At 53.7% G+C, this 24,647-nt stretch overlaps 5 protein-coding genes across 5 annotated transcripts; 1 reads left to right on the forward strand and 4 right to left on the reverse strand.

The window, feature by feature from the left end:
* Window positions 1-4: 4 nt before the first annotated feature.
* On the reverse strand, window positions 5-2,660 carry BDP81DRAFT_352993 (fungal-specific transcription factor domain-containing protein). The gene is made up of 5 exons (XM_060586236.1): window positions 2,489-2,660; window positions 2,238-2,402; window positions 1,426-2,182; window positions 1,101-1,352; window positions 5-1,037 (listed from the first exon to the last, which is right to left on the reverse strand). Exons 1-5 carry the CDS (start codon window positions 2,632-2,634, stop codon window positions 60-62), a joined length of 2,298 nt encoding a protein of 765 aa, XP_060442876.1. The 5' UTR covers window positions 2,635-2,660; the 3' UTR covers window positions 5-59.
* Window positions 2,661-4,231: 1,571 nt separating this feature from the next.
* Window positions 4,232-5,432, reverse strand: BDP81DRAFT_56436 (uncharacterized protein). The gene has a single exon (XM_060595991.1). It carries the CDS (start codon window positions 5,297-5,299, stop codon window positions 4,535-4,537), a length of 765 nt encoding a protein of 254 aa, XP_060442877.1. The 5' UTR covers window positions 5,300-5,432; the 3' UTR covers window positions 4,232-4,534.
* Window positions 5,432-7,831, reverse strand: BDP81DRAFT_56429 (key lime pathogenicity protein). Its single transcript, XM_060595990.1, has 2 exons — window positions 7,375-7,831; window positions 5,432-7,289 (listed from the first exon to the last, which is right to left on the reverse strand). Exons 1-2 carry the CDS (start codon window positions 7,663-7,665, stop codon window positions 5,565-5,567), a joined length of 2,016 nt encoding a protein of 671 aa, XP_060442878.1. The 5' UTR covers window positions 7,666-7,831; the 3' UTR covers window positions 5,432-5,564.
* A 10,837-nt stretch (window positions 7,832-18,668) lies between these two features.
* Window positions 18,669-20,338, forward strand: BDP81DRAFT_324524 (glucosidase II beta subunit-like protein; the record flags this gene model as incomplete). Its single annotated transcript, XM_060584893.1, has 2 exons — window positions 18,669-18,767; window positions 18,833-20,338. The coding sequence occupies 2 exons, from the start codon at window positions 18,669-18,671 to the stop codon at window positions 20,336-20,338; spliced, it is 1,605 nt and encodes a 534-aa protein (XP_060442879.1).
* A 541-nt stretch (window positions 20,339-20,879) lies between these two features.
* On the reverse strand, window positions 20,880-21,616 carry BDP81DRAFT_56490 (uncharacterized protein). Its single transcript, XM_060595992.1, has one exon. The coding sequence runs from the start codon at window positions 21,572-21,574 to the stop codon at window positions 21,155-21,157; it is 420 nt and encodes a 139-aa protein (XP_060442880.1). The 5' UTR covers window positions 21,575-21,616; the 3' UTR covers window positions 20,880-21,154.
* Window positions 21,617-24,647: the final 3,031 nt, after the last annotated feature.

Genomic DNA, 24,647 nt, shown 5'->3' on the forward strand with positions numbered 1-24,647 from the left:
AAGAGTTGGAGTTTGGATAGATGAAAATGATGAAAACTTAGGTCTCTTCGGATTGTGTATCAAATCAACTCCTGAAATCGTCGTGAAATCTCCTCCGGATCCCCTAGTGACATCCCCTGATCGTTCCCTTCAAAGAACCCAACAGGAAAGTCCGACGGCGCCGGATGCCCAGCATTCGCATGCCCAAACGCATCGAAGAGGTTCATAAGATCATTACCCATGTTGAACATGTCTGGCATAGAGCTTGCCGTCGGTGGCCCAGACTCATACACATCCCGCGTGGCTTCCGTCCGCCTCCCGTCGCGCTCGCTTTGACCGACAGTCTGCTCCAATCCGTTGGCGTGGTTTTCATTCTGTTCCGTCTCTCCGTTCTCTACAGGTTGGGGGGCATCACCCTTCTCAGGATCGCTGCGCAGACCCAACGACTTGATGCTAGGCATGAGACCTCGAATCGTCTTCCATAGCCTCCGACTAGCATGCCCGTGACGAGAGAACCCCTTGACCAGCTGTACAGCTTTCAGAAACTTCTCCTTGCAAGGCTCTGTAAAGACACCTGGTGCGTGACACACAGCTAGGAGGATCACCGCCAAGGCACTCATCAGGAAGTAGTTGAAAGCGTGCTGCTGCCGCGCGTAGATGTCGCTCGTCTCGTTCAAGTGGACAAGTACTTGTATCGTGTCGAGGGCAATCTCAGTGACGAGCTTCGCGCTCTGCATGTCTGCTTTGATACCGGCGGTGCTGAGGACGTGGTGGCGGTGGATGAGCGTGCGCATGTGGTTTCCTCGCAGGTAGAGCAGGGTACGGAGGCGATGCACGCTGCGTGGCTGGATCCTGGGAGCAAGACCAAGCCTTGGGTGCCGAAGCTGCAGATCTTCTGGTATCGCGTTGAGCCAGTTCAGCGTCATGAAGTCGAGGAACGCCACTGTATCCTTGGGGATAAACTGCGACGGTGACTCGAAGGGCGGCAGTGCCTCCCAGACTTTGGAACAAAGCCTCCCGTAGGCAACCATGCATCTCAGGTACGGATACTCGTCTCCCTTGAGCAATCCTAGTCAGCATTGATGTCTGTGGGAATTTGATAGAAGAACAGAGTAACTTACCGGCTCCGGCAACTCGGGGTCGATGTCGCGATCGATGAGGCCGAAAGACAGACTCGTGCCGAAGCTCCATCGGCGATCTAGTACATACACACACCAGAAGCACCGCAGGGCCCAGTCCCTTTCCTTGGGATCTTTAAAGTTCTCGAGAAGTATGGCGCGGCGATGAAGACCGATTTCCAGGACTTCTCGTCCAGAGATACCAATCGATCTCCATGCTAGCAACTCCTCGCCGCAGTGGAACCAGTAGATACTCTAACGTTGAGTTAGCAAAAATTTGAGGGCCTTACCCATCACTGAATCAGTTCACAGGAGACACGGTACTCACCAGCATGGTCATGATCTGGAGCTCTTTCAGATCAATGAAGGCTTCCCCAGAGACACGGCACACGATTGGCTCCACCGCATCAACCAGCTTCGTACTTATGGCATTCTGCCCTTGAGCTTCCATTACTATCGACGTCGCAATCGCTACCTTCACAATCTGGACGTCCTTGAGCTCGATCTTGGCTCGATCACCGGTGGCGACCAAGTCTTCCCCAGCCAGTGGGTTCTGCTGGGTCCTGACAAAGTCGAGAATATACGGCAAGTTCGCAGAGACATCGTTCATATTGGTAAATGGGTACACAGACTCAACATCATCCTGATAGACATCAAGCAGCCGAAGAAGTTCGTCAGCTTCGAACGTCAACAGGCAATCAAGGTCTTTCTGCGACGACGATGGCGAGGCAGGATGCTCCGAGGTCTCGGACACAGCCCTCGCAGAAGCAGCCGGTGATGCGGATCTACTCGTCGCCGACGCATCGCGGGTCTGGATGTGCACGCGGGAGAGAGAGGATTCCGCGATGCGAAGGCTGAAGGCCGACCTAGTAGGACCGACAAATTGCGGCTCCCTCGGTTCGCTGGGTCTCCGGTTGGATTCGCTCGTGTATAGAGGGCTCGGGTGCTGTGGTCCGATGAGGGCTGCTGGCGACCGGGTGTTGATTTGTGTAATCTTTCCGGTGAGCTCTCGGAGGGACGAGGTTAGAGTGGCGACTTGCTCTCGCAGAGTTGCTACCTCGTCGCTCAGTTTCTTGTACTGTGAGCTGTCACGACTATTAGTCTACCGGTTTCGTGATTGGACACCTGGGCGCTTCATACGGATTGATGGAATCATCTCTCTCATTAGTGGCCTCGCGATCTCTCAGCGGCGTCTGTTGCGGGCCGGGGATGAAGACACACTCGGCGCCATTGGAGAGACATCGTCGGCACACGGCCTGATGGTCCTCTTTGATGCACTTGAGCTTCCGCTTTTTACACTCGTTGCTTTTGGCCGATTCCTGTCAGCGAAATGTCTTTCCGACGATGATCATCACCTCACCGAGGTGTCGATGTCGGTGTCGTTTGCTTACCAGGCGACCGGGGTGTACTTGGCCCTCTTGGACCGTTGCACTTCGGCAGATGCAGATGCAGGGGCAGGACGCTTTTGGACCGATGCGGATCCCGCGGCCGTCGACGGCGGCGTCACGGCCTCCGTCGCATCAGCGTCCGGGCCCATATCTGTGTTCTTCGCTTACTGCTGTCGCAGCCGGGGGGAGCGCGGGTTGCAGCTCCGCGGAACAGGTGAGGTTGGTCGGAATCGGTGGGGTGGGGGGTTGAAGAGAAGGAATGGTTCCGAGTTTCTCCAAGAGAGTGAGGGAGAAGGCGTTCCGGCAGTTATTAGTAAAGAACCACCCGCGCCCCCTTATCAGTTCGTTGCCGGCTAGGACCCTGATAACGCGGAATTGGAAATCCGTCAACGACAATCCTGCTTTCTTTACCTTACCTAGTAACACTTCGGCATCCGTTTCGAAAAATGCATCCGGCATCTGACTGGAAATTCTGTCCAAATCAAGCAACCATGTGGGTTGATGAGAAGTATCAGCTGGCAACGCTACCGCAGGGAGATAACGCAGCGCGTTCATCGCTACTGAGCTTCGAGGACGAAGCCTAGTTGGAAGGGGCGCCTTCTCAGAGCCCTCCCGGATAGGGGCTAGTTAGAGGTAGTAAGGAGTCCAAGCAACAAAGGAGCAGCTCAGATATATATACAGCGCAGGGAGTACACGTCGAGGGAGGAGCAGATTTCGGTAATTCATCATTCTACCCCTAACTGCAGTTGGCCTCTGAGAGCTTCCACCCTGCGTCAACAATCCCAACTTGACAGTCTGAAATCCCTACTCAGGAAACATTGATCAACTGACTATGTAAAGTTTCCTTGCTCAAATCACTCGCCAATTGGCTTCATTATTCCAAGTCTTACCTCAACTCCCTCTCTCAATCGACGCATCGGCACGTGAAGCCAAATCATCAGGTGGCAGTGTCCCTCTTCTTACTCAAGGTATCTACACTTGGTCTCTCTTCTTGCCGTATCACTCTATCTTACACGATGTTTCGAGCTCGTCGCTCGTAGCCAGTACGACCAGGGGAATAATCTGAACCACCAGCAGGAGTCATTAAGTCTTGGGCCTCAGAAGCCGCGATTGAGCCTCAACGCTAACCCTCCTTGCCAATAATTAGGTATCTCGAGATGCAGACTCGGAGGGCCTTGATATCGATTCCAAAGGCTTTGGTAGCTCAAATGATTGAGAATCTAGTCAACTTTGAAGGTAGACATGACAACCTCTACATGCTGACCTGGGTCTCCTTCTCGACACGCACCCTTCCCCCACAGACCATGTCGCAGATCATAGAGAATGGAACGCCAAAGGAAGGGACTATCTTGTTTCACATAGTCGAAGACAAGAACGTCCACAGAGTCGAAACGCAACCAAGTTATCAAGGCCCCTCATCCTATCCAAATCATTCACGATAGTCTCTCGGCGTCCTCAAGGACAAGCTTTTCTCTTACTCAACACCTCGCTCCAAATAGACCGTCTCCCCGGACCAGTCCAAGAAAAGGTTGACGCATATCAACAGCAGCTAGTCTGCCAGTCAGGACAGAGCGCCGCCTGAAACTCATACAAGCCATCGTTTTAAGAGATCAGTGACCCTGAATTGACCAGAACTAAGAAAAGAAGCCGCCTCTCCATGAGTTTAGAGACGCTGACAGCAGAGTTTAGTCATCCTCTTCCAGCCACCGGGTTCCATCGTCGGACTCACAAGCTCAGTACAAATCCAGTCTAAAGAGACGGCATTCATCAGACCAAGAAGAGGTGTATTCAAGTCCCAGACTCTGCCTCTCAGATGGCCTGGCCTATCGTCCTAGTTGCAGTGATGGTTTACACTCGACTCTATTCAAGGATGGTTTGACATGAGTCATAATTACTGTGTTGTCCTCATTCAACCTCTTGTGACACAGTAAACAAACATACCGGTAAGAATGCTTCACTGGCACGTACAAAGTCAGGTCACGACAAAGACCAATGAGGAAGCCAGAGCACGTGCTGAGAACAAATAATGAGGTGAAAGGTGATGAACACCTAGTTTGCTTGTTTCATGCTATACACCCCAGTGGGACATTTGCCACATGCCCTCCGTGTTCTTGAACCCATCCTACGCAAGCGCGTGCTGTGCGTCTTGAACCTAACCAACCATCCATCCAACCCATGTATATACATGTCTACGGGACGAACCCTTTCGTCTTCCCAGAGAGCGTGAATAGCCCTTCCCAAGTCCCCAACACCATGCAAGAAAATCACAAGATTGTAAAAATTCCAAAAATAAAAAGGGAGGAAAATCTCCTTGCGGAGAGGAAAACAACGCCTGTGTACCATATCGGGACCGCGGGAGCGACGGTTGCCATTCCGTTCGCCTCCCACCACCCCTTTTGATCCATCCGCTGGAAACTGTTTTGGTTGTCCAGAAACGTGGCCGTTTGTGTGTGTGTGTGTGTGTGTGTGTGTGTATATGTACAGCAATGTTTTCAAGGCCTCGGTTGCACCACCGAAAGGCATTCGGCTCTTGAGGCGCGAAATGCTGTCACCGCATTCCACTGAGCCATTGTGAAACGTATCGCGACCCGACCGGCTGAGAGAAAGATAAAAATAGAAATCGGTCGACGTCGAAGAAAGTCGGGAAGTGACTGTGAACCGAAGATAACGGAGCATTGGAATAGATCGGGCTGCGCGGGTGTGACCCGGAGTGTTTCCACCCGGCCGACTACACCGGGCAGCCGTGTTGATACTGATCATGATGTCATGACATGATTGCCAATCGAAGGAAAATCGTTTTCGCTTTTTTATCATGATTTCTTGTTTCTTTTTTCTTTTTTCTTGACCGACCCTTTAGAGGTCGCGTGGTGGAGGGCGGTGTTGGGCAGAGCCGCGTCATGCAGTTGGTCAACCGAAAGTCGGCCCAATGAACGCCTGAGCGCGGCCCAACAGCCCAAGATCTCAACCCCAATCACGATTCGCGGGAGAGAGTGCGGCACGAGTGACACGAGTTGCGAAAGATTCCCAAATTAGAAAAGAATTAAATCCGTGAGAATTCAAGAACGTTCCCAATTAGTCTTTAGTAGGCAGCATAGCCTTCAAAGGCCTCCGCTGTAAGCGAGTCCTGGTGGTAGTTGGTGGGTGTGACGGTGTTTGACGACGAGATGGAAAATGCCGTCTCGTGCGACAGACCGTTGTTCATTGGCGAGTTCTGACCAAACGGGGAAAAGGCGAAGGCTTCCGACGCGGAGGAGAGCGGCATGTTGGAAACAGCCAGGTACGAGGCCTGGGTAGTGTCGATCGCCGCCAACTCAGGCATGTGGTAGGACTGCGGGAAACCCATGTCGTATGTCATGTTCTCGCCCATGTGGCCAAGAGACAGGTCCATTGACATGGAGGGGTCGAACTGTTGGGCCGTGGCCTGAGTCTCCTCCTCGTCTTCCTCTTGGGCGTCGCCCTCGGCGACCTCGTCGTCGGCAGCCACAAACACCTCTTCCATCCACTGCTTCAGCTCATTCATGGGGGGCCAGTCGCCACCGCCCTTGCCGCCGCGCTTCTCCTCGTCGTCGCCCCGCTTGTTCTTGCCACGGGGAGTCTTGGGCTTGAAGTGCGTGCGGCGGAGATGAGCTGCAGCGTTGTAGTACGCGCCGTATTGCTTGCGGGCGACGCATTGCTTGCACTTGGAGAGCGGGTTGATGGCCTGGACGCCACTCTGCATGCCAACCGTGCTGGGGTCGCGGCACACGAACTTCTTGACGATGCCCTCGTGCTTAGCGTTGATGTGTCTGCGCAACTCGTGGTCGCCGCGGAAGCCATCGGGGTGATCGCTGCACATATCGCAGAACACCTTTGGGTGCTTGGGACGAGTGTAGCTACCCTTAGAGACAGCAACCTTGCCTTCCTTCTTAGCGGCAGCCGACTGGGACTTGACAGCATCGTGCGGCTTGGGGCAGATCTTTGTGCGGCTCGCATTTTGAATCTGCTGGAGGCGTGCTTCCTTTGCCCTGCGCTCAGTGCTTGACTTGGTGGATGCGTTGCTGGTAGCCGAAATGGAGCGCTCCATCATCGACGAGCCTTGGGTGAGGAACTGCTCATCGATGGGCGACTGCTGAGGATATTGCGGCGAAAGGCTAGTGCCCGCGCCGACGTAGGCGAGATAATCTGACTTGTTCGGTGACGTGCCGGAGGGGACTGCGTACACCTCGGGAGACATAAAGTCAGCAGCACCTTGCGAGTGCGCCGAGTTGATTCTTGTCATACCGAATGCACCGCTAAGTGACTGGTTGTCGAAGGAGCTGTTCTCCCTCGTAAGAGGCATGGTCTCGGCAGCCGATGTGCCAGAGCTCATTGACGGGCAAACTGAGTTCATGAGGCTGGCCTGTGAATTCCGGCCATCGTAGGGCGTCAGGAAGTTCTGCGGCGGCGGGACCATGGCTGGAGACGGTATGCTCTCGTCTTGCGCAGCGAGAAAGTCGAGAGGGTTCATGCCGACCTCTGGAAAACCTGCGTTCTCCTCTACAGGCGAGAGGCCCGAATGGCGTCGATTTGTTGGCGATCGCTGGAGGGAAGACTCGAACAAGACATGAGGGTCATCTTGGCTCTGATAGAAGCGATCCATCATGGGATTGGGGTTATTTGACGTCTGGAGGGGTTGCAGAGGGCCCTTGACGATGAAAGGGATAGACTTTTCTGATCTGTTGGAAGCACTTCTAGACATGCCCGTCATGGGCGTGGCGCGGGGGTGCTGCTGGGACATGACCCTCGCGCGCTTCACGGGATGGGGGGAGTCATCACTTGTGCGCTCCTGTAAGAGATTGTTAGCACAGACACTTGGTTCACCATGGTCACGAGCAATGATGATGGTGATGGGAACTGTGGTGGTGCATTACCATCATTCTTGTGGGTTGGGCAGCGTAGCCCATGTTGGACTTGCTTCTGGGTATTGTGGCCCTGCGGTTAAGCAGAGGAGCAGCATTGGGCTGTTGGTGTTGTGTGAAGGCCGCGGCGGCGTCTACATGGTAGTCCCCTTGTGACGGGAGCAGGTTGAAATTGCTCTGGGCAGCTTGCGGTGCTGCTGATGCATTCTGCTGAAGAAGAAGGTTTTGGAGGTTTGCCAGCTCTTGCTGCTTCTGTTGCATCTGCCTCTGAATCTCCTGGACGTTATTGTAAGGATGGTTCATGTTGAGTCAAGTCGGCGGAGAACAGCGGGGTGATGGGCGAAGAAGCTAGGGTGGGTTTGGTATAGTAGAGAAGAGTGAAGCGTGTCGGGCTTCTACTCGGTTGAGGTATCCAAGGCCGTCCGAGTCAAGACGGAGGGATAGAGTGTGGTGTTAGACGTCGGTAGTAGACGAGGTGTGATGTGACACGATGTTGCTGCAGCCTCGTTCTTCTTCCTCCAACGCATTCAAGGTCTCCCGAGTGACAAACTTGTGGAAACCGGGCGGGGAAAATTAATTGTTTTGCTGGGAGCGAGACAAGCAAGACAAAACGTTGTTGTTTGGCTCTTGTCTTTCTATGTAGTATGGCTGATGCTGCGCAGCGAAACAATGAGACCCGGCGGCGTCAAGAATTGTTTCCTGGTATTCGAGACTCTTTTGGTGGATTGTTGGGGGTCTCGAAGATTTGTGCGAGCAGCAGGATTCAAAGTTGACTTGACTTGAAGTTTGGCGAGGCGGGTTGAGGCGAGTTGATGTTCGATGGTACAGGAAAGTCTGTGGCTTCGAATAGGAAGACGATCGCAGGAGAATTCAGGAAGGCGGACGGCGAGAGGCCAGTGGTTTAAAGAAGTCGACAGGATCAGCAGCGCAACGAATGTCCAGTCATGGAAGTGAGGCTTTGCGGCGTCTCCACAGCGAGCTGGTAATGTCGGTGGAACAGGCAAGACAGAGCACGCTAGACGAGCAGGGATGGAGGATGGAGATGTATGTGAGGGTGGATGAATGATGGTGGATGGGGGAAGGGGAGGGGGGTGTAAGGATGTTGGTGTGGGTGGTGGTGGGTGGTGGACGTGCGTTGCATGTGTGTGTGTGTGTGTGTGTGTTGCGATGATGATGTGGTGGTGTGCGGGATGGGGGATGGGGGGTGTGGGTGTTTCTCTGTCTTTTGGGAAAGCTGTGAGATGGTTGGATTGGCCGAGGATTCAGAAGCATTGGGTTTGGATGGAGGGTGTGATTGAGACTGACGAGTGAGAGTGAGAACGAGAGACCGAAAGAGTGAGTGAGTGAGTGAGAGTGAGAGAAAAGTAGTGGTGGTGATGATGAGCTGGCAGACGAGAAACAGCCGCCACTAACAGCCGCGAGACCAAACACAGTGCCTGATGCTGCTCTTTCGGTATTGAAAATGTTACTGCAGTTCCATTAATGTTGCAATGGATAATTGCGCTGCTCCTCTGCTGCTGGGCTGCTATTCTGCCCGGCGGTCAAAGGTGCGGTGAGAAAGACACGAGCAGAAGGGGGGTGTGGGACGAGCGGTGGGAGGGACGATCAAGACCACGAGTGGTTGATCACCACCGGCACGACCAAGGATGAGGGGACGACGAGAAATGGAACTCTCGACAGCACAGCTGCCACAGCACCAACACAGAGGAAGACCACAGCCCAGCAGTGTATCCATACGAATAGTGTAGCAAAACAAAAAAAAGAGTGAGGAAGGAATACGTGGGCGGAATCGCAGTTGGCGGCAGAAGGCCGGCAAAGAACGAATGGAAGCGAGGAAAGAAGGTTAAAGTGGGTGCAGCCGCCCGCCCGTGGCCCCTCTCACTCTCACTCTCACGCCGGGCTCTCACTCCGCCTCTGGGTCTATCCGTCCTCTCAGTGAACTTGAAAGCTTGAATGACCTCAGTAGCCTCAGGAGCACTACGGATACTCTCATTCTGAAAAACAGAGGTGGACCTCACAGATCAAAAGCTGCTCTGCGACTGGATGGAAATTCATACAATTGCATTCACTCCCCAAGGGAACTGAGAGCCGTTGGTCTCCACTGAGCAAGTAGAAAGAAGATAAAAGGCGTAGTGTAAAGGTAAACACGCAACATGAAAAAGGGCTGACTGGGATCTGCTCGTCAACACATCCGGCCGAACGAAGCGTCGTCGCACACGGCGTTTCCAGTTTCTACCCAGTCTGTGGTTGTCTCTCTCTGTGTGTGTCTCTCTCTCTCACTCGACACCCCCAGCGGCTCCTGAGAACGTGCCCTCCTCCAACCGCATCTCGGCTTCGGTGACGACTTGTCCCAGTTTCCAGTGGTATTTTTGGGAGGTGTGGGTATAGGTGCTGGTCACCAGGGGGCGTGTGGGCACCGAACACGTCTGCTAGCGCGTGTGAGGCAGGGGTGTGACGCCTAATCATCTCTCCTCTCATTGATGCTCGCCGGTCACTCTCACTCTCAATCAGGTCTCTCACTTTGGTCAGTGGTCACTCACTCTAGGGTAGGTATCTCCATCTCTTTCTCTGGCATTCCCTAATTTGATACCGAGGGATAGGTAGTGAGAATTGGACTGGGCAGCAACCTTCTCCAACTCTTTGCCCGGCTGGCTGCCGTCCAGCTCGCCCACGGACCTCTCCTCCTCATAGAGTCACACCTCCCACGCGGCAACACAATAGTGAAATATACCACACTCATCCTAAGCTACGAGGATGAGCAAGATGAAGTCGTATTCAGCAACTCTCAGTTGGGCACTCTTCATCTTGAATCTTGTCCGTATCGAGACTGGCCCTGAACCCACGGCTCAGGAACCTTGCTCTTAGCTTGGGCTATCACGGCTCTTCTAGACCTCTTGCGCGCGCCTGTCTAGCAGCTACTAGGCCCCGTAGCTGGGCAGCTGTCTGTCATTGTCAATCTTGGCCCCGGAGGCGGCGCGACCTTAATCTTGAGCCGTTACCAAACTCAGCCTGGTGCTTGCCATAACGTTCCCTAGTGGTGGCTATCATGACCTGACCTTCATCAAAAAGTGCCACTGTCCGAGGTCAAACTCATATTACAAGGTCCCCCAAATTTCACTACCGCCAGCACGACACGACGCAACTTTGGGGTTCGGGCCGCCGTGCTGTATGTCTGTCACAATGAGAGGAACCCGGCCAAGAAAAACGTGGACAGCCGCAGTCTGGCCGGGCCTGAAAGGCAACTCAAAAAAGCCCGGCCGCCGGTCTGAGAGCTACCTTACAGTACCCTCATCTCTTGATACTCGGCGCCTCTCCATTAGCTACTACCTCGCTGTTAGCGTACGTATGCCGCAAGAAACCTGGCAGAATGGGCCGACATCGTGATCGTCCCGAACTTTCACAAAGCAGGCCCACCTTTGCGGATCCTCCTCGTTGCGGTAAAAAGAGATCGCGATGCGATGAGATATGCCATGCCCTGACTTGTTGTTGGTGTCTCATTAGACCCATCCGTCGTCTCTCAACACCATGCCGTCCAAGCAAACCGGTTCCGAACACACAGCACATTATTCCCTCACCTCAACCCTCTCGATGCCGTCTCTTGTTGTAAACACCGCGCGTCCAATTCGCACCATCTGACAATCCGGGCCGATATGAATGACTCTTATTGACTCTGCTCATCATGCTTGACTTTAATCCGTGCCCTTTGCTTTGATCGAACCCCTCTTCTTGAGAGAGAAACACCAGAAGAACGATTAATGCCGCGACTTATCCTAAGATGGTGACCATCGCGCGCAACTGTGCGCAAGGGAAAAAGAAGAATGCACACGAAGCAGCAGTCTAGCTGCTTCAAACGGTCGTTCGGCAACAAACACCCACCATCATCACCAACACAGCACACACAGTCACACACCATTAATGAAGGCCCCGCATAACGATTGCATGAAGATCATCCGCAAAAATAAACAGACCAGACCACGATCAAACCAGACCAGCCAAACTATCGTCTTGCGAAAACGGGCACAAGTTGCCCTTCTTTATTCTTTCACACCCCGTTTCCCTAGGTGGGATGCGTGGCTTCGGGAGGGGATGGGAGGAGAGGTCTTACCGCAAAGCGCGCCGTTTTGAACCACTCCTCGCACCAAGTTCCAACCGCTTCTCCCCGTCACGCCCGTCTGGCAAAAACATGACTCGTTCCTGGCGCCATTGGCCGTTAGGCTTTCTCTGATGCGGTTGCGGCAGCCGCTAGAGTTGACAGCCCATACAGCCCACGGCAGCCCGAGAGCCAAAAAAGGCAAAACGAGAAAAGTCAACCATTCTTTTTTTTGAGTTTCCATGTTAGGTTCCCGCGCCGGGCTTGTTCAACGGGACCAAAGAAAGAAGTACCCAGCCATTGGCTAAGTTGAGATCGTTATCAAGTCTGATGGACATCATCATCATGACTTGTCCCGGTTGTGATAGCCGCAAATGAAGGGGAAATGTAAGAGCAACTCTATTTCGTCTGGACTTCTGTAACCCTTCCCCCTCATGTATTCGCGTCCTTCCTCGTCCTTGATTACCCTTTTTAATGTCAACATAGCTTCAAGTTCGTTCATGCAAAGCTTCCCTCCCTTAGCTCCTCCCGACACACACCACCCCTTTCTCACGACTCTCACCACCTCACGCGTCAGTCAACCGTGAGCTTCAACTACTCCATCACCCATCTCCTCATCATCTCACACAAGCGAAAGGGTCAAAGAGCGAATTGGCTTTTGCTTGTCTTTCGGGACGAGATCGGGATGAGGGGGGACGGAAACCTTTTTTTCCCTCTCTCCCCTTCCTGCCTTTGCTTGACACAACCTAGATCCTTGGGTTTTCATCTAATTTCTCGGATCATAAAAATTTCTCTGCTGATTTTCTTCTCAACGGTCCAAACTTCTCACACTAAGACGATTGGCCATCCATGAAGTGAGGGCGATAATTACTCCGTCATTAATGGCGATGCGATGAAAAGTCCATGAAGGAATTTGTAAGATCTTCAATGACGGAACGTGTCAAACGTTGGACAAAACCAAACCAAACAACCATCAGTATGCGTACGGAACCAAAGAAGAATTCCTATGCAGGCACTTTACACGTTTACTGAACCGAACGAGTCAATCCTCTCTAATTAGCAGAGTGCAAGACATCCCCAAACACGTTCTTTGCGCAAGGGGGCCCGAGGTCTTGTCAAACCAAGCCCATGCCTGGCTACCTAATCTGATTGATCTCCAAGTCTGGACCAGGGACGGGGGGAATCGGAAGGGACTCCGGGCATGCATTCCCCAAGACAACCAGACTCACACAGCACGCAGCAGAACGCGGGATGTTTGATGCACCACCCCAAGAGAAAAGCAAAATTACAATATGACGGCAGAGGGTTTTTGAGTATTGCTTGGAATTCCCGACTCAAGGGGGCACGGGGGGGGCGTGGTATCTCTAGTGCGATGCTGCTCAGCCCGAGGAATAAGAAACCACAACAGAGACAAATTCGTCATTGTTGGTCGACATTTGTGACGTTGGGGGCACAGGCGGGCAGATCACCACCTCCTTCGGGCCCTTTTAGGCTTCATCCATCCACGCAGTCTCTTGCGCACCGATATGCGGCTTGCCGTGGGCCCACGGGCACTTACACATGGAGATGACAGAGGCAAGACACAGAGTTGAATGCGAGATACCTACCTATTCCCACAAATCCTTTCCCTCCCGCGTCGTGCCCATGCCATGTCACCCCGTGCCTCGGCGCAGCCACGGACGCATCCTCCTCCATGATGTTCAGGCACGATATCCCATCACGGGCATGTCTTGGTGGCTCCCTTTTTTGGTGTGGTCGGTAGTGTGTGATTTCCACGGCCAAGAGGATCGTATGCGATGGGGAACCATCGCCAACGACACATCTAAGTGCCTCCTCTCGAAGCGGCAATGATGTGACGAGCTCTGGATCTGGACCCCAGACGCCCGGATGCTGGCTGACCACCACCACCTCACAAGCACCTAGTCCGCCATCGTTGCCTTTGTATCACCTCAAGTTGAAATCCAATTCGATGGAATTTACAAAAAATGCACTGAGAAAGCAAACCATCGCAAGATCTAACAAAGTCGAAAAAACGCCTAACCAGTAGAATATGCCCTGTCGAGCGTTGGCTTGCATGCGGCTTGCAGACTCGTGAGGAAGAGCAACACTGCAACGAGAGAGATACCGCACCACGGCCATGGACACATTCCATCGGCCCAATCCCCATCCCATGCACAACACCCTCCAAGTGACGCCGGCCGAATCTGTCTCTTGTGTTGTGGTTGACGATACGGATGACGGTCACTGGACGCATCTCATCCCCTTCCCCGTCCCAGTGGCATCCAGTGGCATCCAATGTGATGGATGCATTGGCGATGTTGGTCCAATCGACGGTGGTTTGCCTCATTTTCGAGAGATAGTACGTACCTCTACGTACCCCTACGTACCTCCAGTGGGAGTCACCACTAAACAGCTTCCCAGCATTGGAGAACCCCCAACACGGTACCTACACCAGACCGCCATCAGCGCCGATTCCCTTCTATGACCTCGCTGGCAAACCAGGCGCTAGTGAAGAATAGGTACAGACATCCACTGAAGACCTGCTCTGTAGCATTCTGCCCGGTCGCTCAGTGAGATGAAGTGGTCCACGGCTGGACTCCACGATGCTGGGGCTGTTCTCTAAGTCTCTGTGTCTCTGCAACTTCCAAGTTCCCCCAAAGTCACGAATCCCCCAGCTTCGGTTCCCACTTTTGGCCGAATCCAGCTGTGACGAATCACAGCTCTCCCGCGTAGCTCTAAAAAGAGACTAGCGTCACAGGGCGAGGCTCGATTGGCTACGGCTCGTTGACGCAAAGTGAGGCTGCCGCCCCGCCGGCTCCGACGATTGGCTCTTTGCTCTCGGGTGAAAGAGAGTATGTACCTGACCTCTCCCTCTCCCTCGTCCTCGTCCACGTCCTCGTCCACCATGGATCATCAACCATGGCGGCGGCCACTCTTTCACACGGCCAAGTCTGAGTCTCGTCTCGTCTCATCTGCCCAGGTGTGCCAGACCTCCTCCTCCTCCACTCGAACGAACTCTCTCGCTCGTGACCGACCCGTTCCTGGGGCTAAGGAACATGGGAAGTGCCAGTTCTCTCTCCAGTCTCAATCATCACGGCATCGCCCTCACCTAGCGTCATCTCCTTCATCTCGCAACTCCGTCTTTGACAGTCACCTAATCTTGGCTACCATGATCCATCGGCATCAGATTCAAAGCTCAATTTGTCAAAACGCAACGCCGCACGCGCAAACCGCAGCGGGTCCCTTCCCAAGTCTCCATTTTCGTGGTCCATGGATTCTGGAATTTCCAATATCTGGGAAGATCACGAAAGACTGGCCAGCCAAGCCAAACATTTCAAGTCTCCATACCAAATCCCACCCCCAAAAGAAGCTTGGGGTCGTCCCGCACCACATCTCGCAAGAGCTCCGCCTCGAGGGATCACCGCTGTTGATCCTCTTCGGCTACTTCCAGCTGCTCGAGCTGAATTGGGTCCCAAAGTCCCGACTCATCCACCCTTCTTCCCCCAAAACCAGCAGCCCACCACAGCATGCACCGTAACCCCCAAGGAAGCCCCCAGCTAGAGGCCATTAGTTGGCAGAAACCCGCAAAGTCTCTCTGGCCGCCGGGGGAGTCTGGGAGAGAGAGATGAGGTGTCATCAACCGCGACCCTCCTTGTAGATGGACCGGTGGCCCCAGCATCTCTGCGACAATCTCCCGTCATCAGACGGGTTCTGGCATTACGGGTGGGGGGTGTCCCCGGCAGGTCCGGGTCGTTCTCCCCAATCCCCCCCCCCCTACCATCCCCTCACCATCCCAATCCCAAGGTTTGGTGTATTGTTTCCGTCTCTCACCTTTCCCAGTTGGATGGCAGCTTCTGAACGCTGGAGACTGGAGTAGCCCAGAAGAAGTTGCCAGAGGCTCTAGTGTATTGCAGATCTGCGCTCCGTTTGTCGAACCCTCACCGAACTCTGTTCTGCAATACTCTTCAGCCCGTACGGATACCGGTACAAGCGGCGCTCGCTGCTCCCTGCGTAATTGCGCGCGACTCAGGGCAAATCAGCGAGATACCTGTTTATGACGGTCACAGAGCAAAGGACTGACCGCAGTTTGCAACGGATTAGGTACGAATACTGACACGACACGACAATGCACATGTGGGTTATTTCCTTGTATCTCATTTTCCCCCACGATGCCGATGTTTCCCATCTCGCTTTCGCCGTCGCTTCCTTCTAGACCTTCTCACGAATACAACGCTACTACCTACGGGGTATGGCGGTGACACTTCATTATCGCCGAAACGGTACTTACCGCCAAGGATCAATCATCAATCTTATTAGCGATTTCACCATGACTCCCTTTGGAAAGAAAGGAAGGAAACTTAATACATGTCAATTGCAGTCATCGGCCCTTTGCGTGCAACACCAGCAGAACTCAATCCTCGTAGTGAAATAACGCGCCGACTTCTGCCACTCTTGGCACGGCATAACTTTCCAAAGTTCCAAGACTCAGATCCAAATCTGTTTGCCAAAGTTCCATCCCAACTTCCCAACTTCCGATTGCCAAGCACGAAGCTCATCAGTCGTTTCTTCTGTGCGGCGGCTGTGCCAGACACAAGAGGGAAGAATAAATGACATGACACCAAAATGTCCAAGCAAACGTCGGCATGGCACTCGCATGGCCTGTCTTTCAACGGTTTTTTTTCTCAAATCAGTGCCCACTGCCGAGTGGGCACGTAAATCATCGTGTGTCTTGAACGGCTTCTAGCATGACACGGCCCATTTCGGTGAGATTCAAGAGGATATCAAGAGAGGGGTAACACCATCAATATCCTTACCTTACCAAACCATCCATCCACACGGGAGAGACAGGTACACAAAGACACACGGAGTAGTCCCTAGAAACTTGGAAAAGCCTACCGCCGCTAGGACTTCTTCTTTCCTAACCCGTCATCCAATCCGGGACGGCATGAAAACGCGCCTTGGCTTTCGCTGCCCAGGGAGCAGATTCATGCCTTCTTCCTCTCGGTAGGCTGCGTCCGGGAGCGAACTGTCAACTGTGAATTTCTGGAAAGTCTGTACCGTACGCGTCCCTTTGGATCGCCGAATGGGCATCCGTGCTCTTACTCGGCCCCGAGCCGCATCGCATTGCATCGCAGTATACCACACCCGTACTGCACCGCATCGCATAGCGTAGCGTATCGGCGTGCCGCCTACTCGCTCACAGACAATACGGATACCACACACATACACACACAAAATATCTTGCTGCGTGGTACTTTACCGCACCGCGGCGCGGCGCAGCGCCGACTTCTGATAGGAGCTGTCTTGACTTTCTTTGTTGATCTGTTTCGCTTTCTTTACCCCCCGGTCGGCCGCGGCTGACTGGTCATGTAAGCCGAGCTGCAGGAGTGTTGCCTGGTAGCCTGCCGCGATGTTTGGCCTCTCCGATCACGCGCGGCACGGACGATGCTGTCGGTTCTACGTGCTGCGGTCAGCATTCTACGTGAAACGGCCAATAGATGAGCTTTCTAGGGGTTTTCTCGATGTGGCGGCGGCGGGTGGGCAAAAGTACGCTGCGGGATCTGCGCTTGTTGTTGTTCTCCAGACCGGCGACGGTATATCTGCGCGCGAGAGGGGGGAACGGGAGGGTCTTGCCGCCGATACCGCGGCGGCGATGTATCTTCCAGTGATAGACAGATGCCTTCGATGTGCTTGACAGTGCGGTTTCCAGGTTGGCATGTTGATGTTGAGCCTCAGCGACCAGCCATGATAGTCGCCGCCTTTACCTACTTCTTTGCGGCCTGGGTAAATGATGTATTGTTGCTCTCCATGAGCAGGTGACTTCCGAATGCCAACTACTAAGCTTGGATCCAGAGGCTTATCTATGGGAGACTTCACTGCAATTATAACGCCGCTGGAGGTAATCTGACGCCTTGGAATCCTCGTGACTAGGCGGGACGGGCCATCCTGTGCCTGCGAACCTAGCTGTACCTAGACGTAAAGACATGAAAAGCATATCCGCCATTGACGAATCCAAGTCTGTAGTGCGCATATAGTCGAGAATTTGCACACTTCGCAGCAACATGGCTATCGAGCAATAAGTTCTTATAATTCTGACTGGCAAGATGAGGTTCGTGTCACATGTGTGGCTTGCGTCTCCCGCGAGATTCGGGAGGACAGCCAGACGACCCAAAGCGGCAATGAATATATGACCCACGTCCTATAGACGAATTAAAAGAGGCCATGCAATATTCGTATCCCGGCGAATCATGAGAGTTCCCTAAAGGAGGAGAGGCGGCACTGCCATTTCACTGCAGTTTTGACTCTCCTCAAGTGATTCATACTCATCCGCAGCGTGTTGGAATTCCATTGTGTTGGAACAGCAAAGGCTGATAAGGAGTAATAGGCAGGTACCATGGGCTGGCTGGCACCTGCCCTAGGCGAAGTGGGACAACTGGCTTAGTCATCACGGCCGGATAAAGGTGGGGCAACCACCCAGGCCGTCACTACCTACTTCGACCGACTCCTGCCTACAATGTAAGATAGAAAAACAAGAAGAACAAGCAATAGGATCACCAACAGACGAGTGATAATTGCTACCACTATTTGTCGTATACGACCCCGTGGAACCAACACATTGATTCTATCGTGCATCCGCTAGGTACATGTAGCTACTGAGGTTGGCCTAATGTGCACAAGATCGGACAAATGTATCGCCAAGAATTAGCTCTCGATTCAAGATTCTGTACGTTTGATATGGCTTGACTACATTACACTACACTCCCGCCAATGATGCAAGTCATTGCTCACCCATGTCAGTCATCTCAATTGCCAGTAAGTTGGTACTACACAGACATGTGTTTTTGGACTGAAATTTTCACAAACAGTAAGATTTGCGACATGGTACTTCATTCCGGTAATTGCATTATTCCGTACAGATATGACCGCAACAATTGGCTGTCAAAAGTTCACAAGGTGGTTGTTCTTGACGTCCAATAATAGCATTGCGGCACGTGACAGACTTCGTTATCGGAGCATTCCCCACCGGCAAAACACCGGCGATCTTATCGCAGCGGGACCCTGGTGTAGATGACACCTGTGAGCTACGGAACCACGGTAGCCAATGCGCGGCGCGATTGTCTAAGCAGCTTCAAGGTGGCCACACGAACAACGGGCACCTCACCACCTCAACTTTGACTTTCTCTGCATGTGAGCGAACCCTCAATCACACGGCACGATGCGCCGTTTCAATCTACTTTTGCTGGCCACGGCCCAGCTGTGCGGTGCTCGTCATCCTGGCTTTAGCATCCACGATGACCTCGTGGCATATCCCCAGGTTCGTCCGATCCCAAGGAGTTCAAGGGAAGCTCTAGCAGGCAAGCTGACAGTGTGCGCGCGCAGTATGAGATAGTCTTTTCGGAATCCTTCATCTTAGAACACGAAGCGCAGGCGTTACTGGACCGCACGAACCCGCATTCTGCCTACTCGGCGGAGTTCTCGACAGCTTCCGACGTCTCCCAGAACGTCCGGGAGGCCACTGACGCCGACAATGGCCGCTCCTCCGAGGTCTTTGAGCGATACGAGCTCATGAACACGGCTGACTTGAAGTACCTCTGCTCGATACCCATTCTGGAGCCCCAGACTCCCGAGAACCACACGGCGACGGAGCTCGCGAAGCAGGAGGAGGCACGCGAGCTGGCAAAGGCCTCGGCGCACGGCTGGGAGCTGCTGGACGAGCTGGACGGCAACTGCCTGTACTTCATGTCCGGCTGGTGGAGCTACAGCTTCTGCTACAACCGCGAGATTGTACAGTTCCACGCCCTCCCGACGGTCCCCAACGGGCAGCCGCCCGTCCGCGACCCTCACACGGCCGAGTACGTCCTCGGCAGGGTACAGAAGTCGCCTAGCCAGCGACAAGGCCAAGACCAGCAACAGCAGCAGACGACAAAGTCGGGAGACCCGGCGGCGAACACGGATCTGCAGATCAAGGGTGACCGGCGGTATCTCGTGCAAAAAATGGAAGGCGGCACCGTCTGCGACCTGACGGGCCGCGACCGGACGATCGAGGTGCAGTATCACTGTGTGCCGGGCATGAAGGGGGACCGCATCGGTTGGATTAAAGAGGTCACTACATGTGCCTACCTCATGGTCGTCAACACGCCGCGCCTGTGTGACGACGTCGCCTTCCTCCCGCCTAGGGCTACGAGCGCGAACCCAATTAGCTGCCAGCTCATCCTCCCCTCCGACGACCCCGGCGCGCAGGCTGAGTGGCATCGTCGGAAGACATTGGAGGCCGAAGAGTCCATGGTTGGCAAACAGGAAGGCGCCCCCGCGACGGACGAGGAGGAGGCGGAAGAACTCCTGAAGCAGGCCCAGCAAGACCCCAACGTGCGAGACAAGGCTCAAAAAGGCGTCAACGTGGGTGGTGTCATTGTTGGTGCGCGTAACGTGCTCGGCGATGCCGATGAGGAGGGTAAGCCACCGACAAAGCTCTCACCCCCGCGCAGCTACCTGCCAGGACGCGGCCACGGCCCGCTGGTTGAGATCATTGCCAGCGCCAAGAGCAAAGCCGAGGGCGGCGGGACAGAGATCCTGGACGATGATGAGCTCAAGAAGCTGGATCTGAGCCCTGAGCTTGTCGAGGAGATGCGGGCTGAGCTGGAGCGTATCGCTGGCGACAAGGGTTGGAAACTCGAGGTTGTGGAGCAGCCGGGCGCGCAGAGAGAGATCCAGGGCATCGTTGACCACGGCTCTGAGGGTGAGGACGGCGAGGAGCTGGCCAAGGGGAAGAGAAAGAAGAAGGTCGTTGAGGGGGAGAAGAAGACGCAGCAAAATGGTCAGAAGCAGGACAAGCAGGATCAACAGCAGGAGGGCAGCGAAGAGCAGTTCTTCAAGGAGGAGCTGTAGTGACGTCCCCCTGATTCGATGGCCCGGCATTGGCGTTTGGAATGTTTATTTGTATTGCTATGCTGAATGATACGGAGGACCACACGTTTGCTCACATGCTCTCAAGAGTCTCTTCAATTACACACGTCTGTCTCTAGGAACCACTACTCGCCTCTGTGATTACACGAAAGCGTCAGAAGACTGAAGGAATTCTTCCAGAGTCTCTTCCTCATTCGGTCTTCGGGCTGTTCGGTTTTCAGGCTGTCGGTTTTCAGACGCTGTTCGGTTCTCAGATTCGGTTCTCGTATTGATCGGTTCTCAAACTATTCGGAAACTATACTGATGAAGTAATTAACCAATCTGTTTCCTCGGGCAGCAATCGGACTTGTCGGAAACTATACCGTCAGTGGCGTCAGTGGCGTCAATTTGCAACATGATAACACCGCGGGTTCAATGCGAGATGATAGTCATTTAGTGGGCGTCAAGTGGGAATCACTGGTAAGGCAGGCGGATGTTGACTTCTCTTGATCTACTGGGCACGTCGGACTTGGAAGCAACTTGTTGTTACACCCGGACTCGGTATCCCGTTCAACACAACGGGATCCCGAAAGGGCAATGTTTTGGACCACTTCTTGGTTGGTTAGACTCGCACTGGGTCCACAATAGCTGGAATGTTATGATCTTCAGGGTCATGGTGTCGAGGATGTTGGCAACTTCACTCCGTCTAATTCATATGGAGCAGCCTCGTGTAAGACGATACCAGCATTGATTACTGAAGACCGAGGAATGTAACGGTCAAGTGAATTTTGTTGAACTGTTGAATATACTCTTCCACGATCAACCGCACAGGCGCAAATGAACGAGCCATACCGTCGGTGCCATGGAATTCGAAATCCGCTCGGTCCTCCATGCGGAGACGAACGTTCGTGTCTCGTCTCGCGGGACGCCGAGACTTCTGCCCACGACAGTGCTTGGCCTTCTAGATAATCTTATTACCAATTTACCACTAGTCACCCCGCGGCTTCCATGGTTGCCCGCGGTAAGGCGTGATTGCATTCCCACCGGACTACCACCGTGACCGGATTGGAGTTGTTTATTCGGAAAGTCACGTCCGGGACCTGCCAGGTTTTCTGGAGAAGAGCATAGCAAAGCTCCTGCCTTGACAACCTCAGTTGACATGGAAGGTGGCCTGGCAGGAAGACGGGAGGTGGTAACAGAAGGTGCCCCTTTCCCAGGAAGGCACCATCCGATGGACATGGACTGGACATCCCACTTGCCGGGTCGGAGGGCGGCACCGACATCACGTCCTTCCGAGACGTGGGAGGAAGGCATCCCCGCCGTGACTTGCCCTTTGCTCTTGTGTACCTTACCGTAGAGGCAGGAACGGATACACGTGCTCAGACTCAGAGTGTCAGTGAGGCAGGCACCGGTAGCCGGACATCAATTCGTCTCCTGCCGACCTCGTAAACGTTGACAAATAGCAACATGGGAGTTGAGGCAGAATGTCTGCGATCTGCACATCTCTGACTTTTTCCCTCTTCATCCCCAATCTCGGCCCAAATTTCAGTCATGATCCATCGTCATGTCTGGCCCGCCCCCCTCGTAAACTCCCTCACGCTGGCTCAGAATCTCTCAGCCCTCTTCCCCGGTATCCGGGACTGGCTCCGGGAAAAGCTGCCATTCGAACTTCCGATCCAACCCTGATGGAGAGTTTTTTTCTCTCTTTGTTTTGATGAGGCAGAATCCGGAGGAGGCGGAGTTACATGGTAAGTGGTTGGAACACGTATGCCCACTTGACGCCTTGAGCCCTTCATCATCTACCTGCCTGGGCAGTTCAGGCTGTGAAGCTATTTGTCGCAGATTAGACTTCTATCCATCATATCGCCAGTGCCATGAGTACGAGCCTACGGGGAGACCTGTGCAAGCTAGCAACGTCAAAAGCCCACACTGCATACGACATGTCGTTTTCGCCTTGGCCTCTTTGCCAGTCGCATTGCCTGCCGCCCCGTGCACTACCGCTTGGCAGCCACTAAGTTCTTGATCCTTGGCGGGCAAGCAGTGCTTAGCGTCTTCGAGTTTCTCTCTATCAATCGCACCTACGGAGCAGAGCCTAGACGCGATACGACCCAACAACATAACTCAACTCGGAGAGAGACAGTCTTCAGACTTTGAGGAGTCGACCCTGAAGTCTTGGCTTCGACTTCTGGTGTCTAGTCTATTTCCAGGGCCCAGCCAAGATTTCACGTCTTAAGCTTCTCCAGGATCTTGAAATGAGTTTGAGATTGATAATTCAAGGGCATAACCGTTCTGCCGGGACAGGTTCTTCGGCATCGTCGGTTCAGGGGCACGCCGCACACACACGCATTGCACAAGCACAACCACCCTCTCGGAGTCACCTACCGGCCATGATTGCAACATCAACTCAAAGTCGGCACTTGCAAGGCTCAGCAAAATGGGATCGGCACTTTTCCCCTGCGCCTGTCGTGTACCTCGAAGTTTCACTAAACCACCCGACTGCCGATTCGCCATCGTTTTTGGTTGCTGGCTACGGGCTGCTGAGTCCTCGTCAACTGAGTTGAATCGTTGATCCGGCTGAATATTGTCACAGCCCGGTACTCCGATCTATACCATCCTACCGTCTCGGACATGGACTTCTATCCGTCGTCCGAAGCAATGCTCAGGTTTATCATTGTACTTCTCAACACAAGTTCGAGATATAAGTTCTTGGCAGGGATGGCTTGCCATTGTCATATGCTTTCGGGACTCGCCATTTGTATAAGCCACGGACTCGTCGTCCGAAGGTCGGGCTGTTCAATTGACAATTGTTCAACCGACAAATTTATCCACTCGACCCAAGGCCCTGGCACGCCCCTCGAAATGCAACCTCTTGGTTAGGAAGGATATTGCAGACAAGGTGAATGTGGATGTGAGTGGAGGACACATTGGGCGGCAGCGCCCGTTGACAAAGTTTATGCTCCGATTGAGCTAGTCTAGGCGATATTACCAGCTGGAAGAAGAGATTTCCGGCTGCCCATCGTTCATGACAACCTCGACTGGGCAGCAGCTCAGAGAGTTCCAGCCAAGTGGGTAGGACGACAAAGCGTCAATCCTACATCCTGTCCCTTGCAACTTGCAAGCAGAAACATCACGCCCTCGTTCCGGGTGGGCTCGGGAGCACAACGACAACCCCCTTTGACGGCGTACGTATGTCGGCGTTTTCGGCCGGCTGCCTATCTCGACCTCCTCGACTAAGAATACGCGGGCCAGTAAACGAAGCCGCATGCCGGTTCCTCATGTTGGGTTTTGACCATCACCTTAGGTCAAGACCGTTCAGGAGATTCCTCCCGAGTCCGGTATCCACTATTGTTCGCTCAACTTTCTCGGCGCCGCTGGAGGAGAAACGCCAAGGCCATCGCCGAGTCCATCATCGACACCACTGATCTTCTCGGCCTTGCTGGGAGCACGTAACAGCGGCCAGTACTATACTTGTCGACAGAATCATCAAGTCAATGCTTTGCCTCGCAGGGCGGATGAGGTCCGCGCGCGCCGCTCTCTACAACGCTCCCGGTCAACCGCAGCTAACCGTGAACCCGTTATCGATATTGCTCTTACAGCACCCATCAATCGGGGACTCCGGGACTCGATATTGGTTTCGAAATAGACCCCAACTTCTTTGCAACGCTATGATACCAAACTTTTGACACCACTGTCGTCCAAGACTGATTGACATTCGAGCTGGGCGATCCCTGCCATGTCTTTACAGTTCGATGAGCCACCTCCGCATCATGTCAGGGGCCGTTGATATGGATGCCGCCGGCATCAGAGCAATTTCCCTGAATCGGATCGTTCTGGAATGTTCAGGACCCCAGAAACCCCTCATTTGAGCACGTACAAGGTTTTGACAGCTGCAAACCAACAGGCATTGAGTCGTAATAGACGGGGATAGATCGACGACCCTATATCGTCTACAAACCGCCTCAACCGCGCAAATTGCATCAGTCGCTGTACACGCAAGGTATACAGTGATGATCAGGAAGCCTGGGAAGTTCCGCATTCGACTCGAGGACTCGACATCTGATGCAACGCGAACGCGCGCTTTTGGTTGCGGACCCCGAGGCTCTCTATCGATGGCCACGTACATTCCAACGAAGCGGCATGATGCGGCAACCCCAGACCAGACCATAACAAAGTCCCAGACATGCAGACGTATCTGGACCATGAAGTGATTCAAAGGTCTCGGGGACTGGTTCCCGGAACGAGGTCGAAACGTGGCATGGCAAGCAGAGTTTGGGCACCCGAGGAAAGAATTAAGCATCTTGGATCTCTGGAG

The sequence above is a fragment of the Colletotrichum phormii genome (assembly GCF_030913505.1).
Source record: "Colletotrichum phormii strain CBS 102054 chromosome Unknown BDP81scaffold_15, whole genome shotgun sequence".
Classification (NCBI taxonomy): Eukaryota; Fungi; Ascomycota; class Sordariomycetes; order Glomerellales; family Glomerellaceae; genus Colletotrichum; species Colletotrichum phormii.

Coding starts and splice junctions, on each gene's coding strand:
- BDP81DRAFT_352993 (XM_060586236.1), bottom strand. CDS start 2,634: ATGGGCCCGGACGCTGATGCGACGGAGGCCGTGACGCCGCCGTCGACG. Junction 2,183..2,237: donor AGAGATGATTCCATCAATCC/GTATGAAGCGCC, acceptor TAGTCGTGACAG/CTCACAGTACAAGAAACTGA. Junction 1,038..1,100: donor ACCCCGAGTTGCCGGAGCCG/GTAAGTTACTCT, acceptor GGATTGCTCAAG/GGAGACGAGTATCCGTACCT.
- BDP81DRAFT_56436 (XM_060595991.1), bottom strand. CDS start 5,299: ATGATAAAAAAGCGAAAACGATTTTCCTTCGATTGGCAATCATGTCAT.
- BDP81DRAFT_56429 (XM_060595990.1), bottom strand. CDS start 7,665: ATGAACCATCCTTACAATAACGTCCAGGAGATTCAGAGGCAGATGCAA. Junction 7,290..7,374: donor CCCAACCCACAAGAATGATG/GTAATGCACCAC, acceptor AATCTCTTACAG/GAGCGCACAAGTGATGACTC.
- BDP81DRAFT_56490 (XM_060595992.1), bottom strand. CDS start 21,574: ATGTCCATCGGATGGTGCCTTCCTGGGAAAGGGGCACCTTCTGTTACC.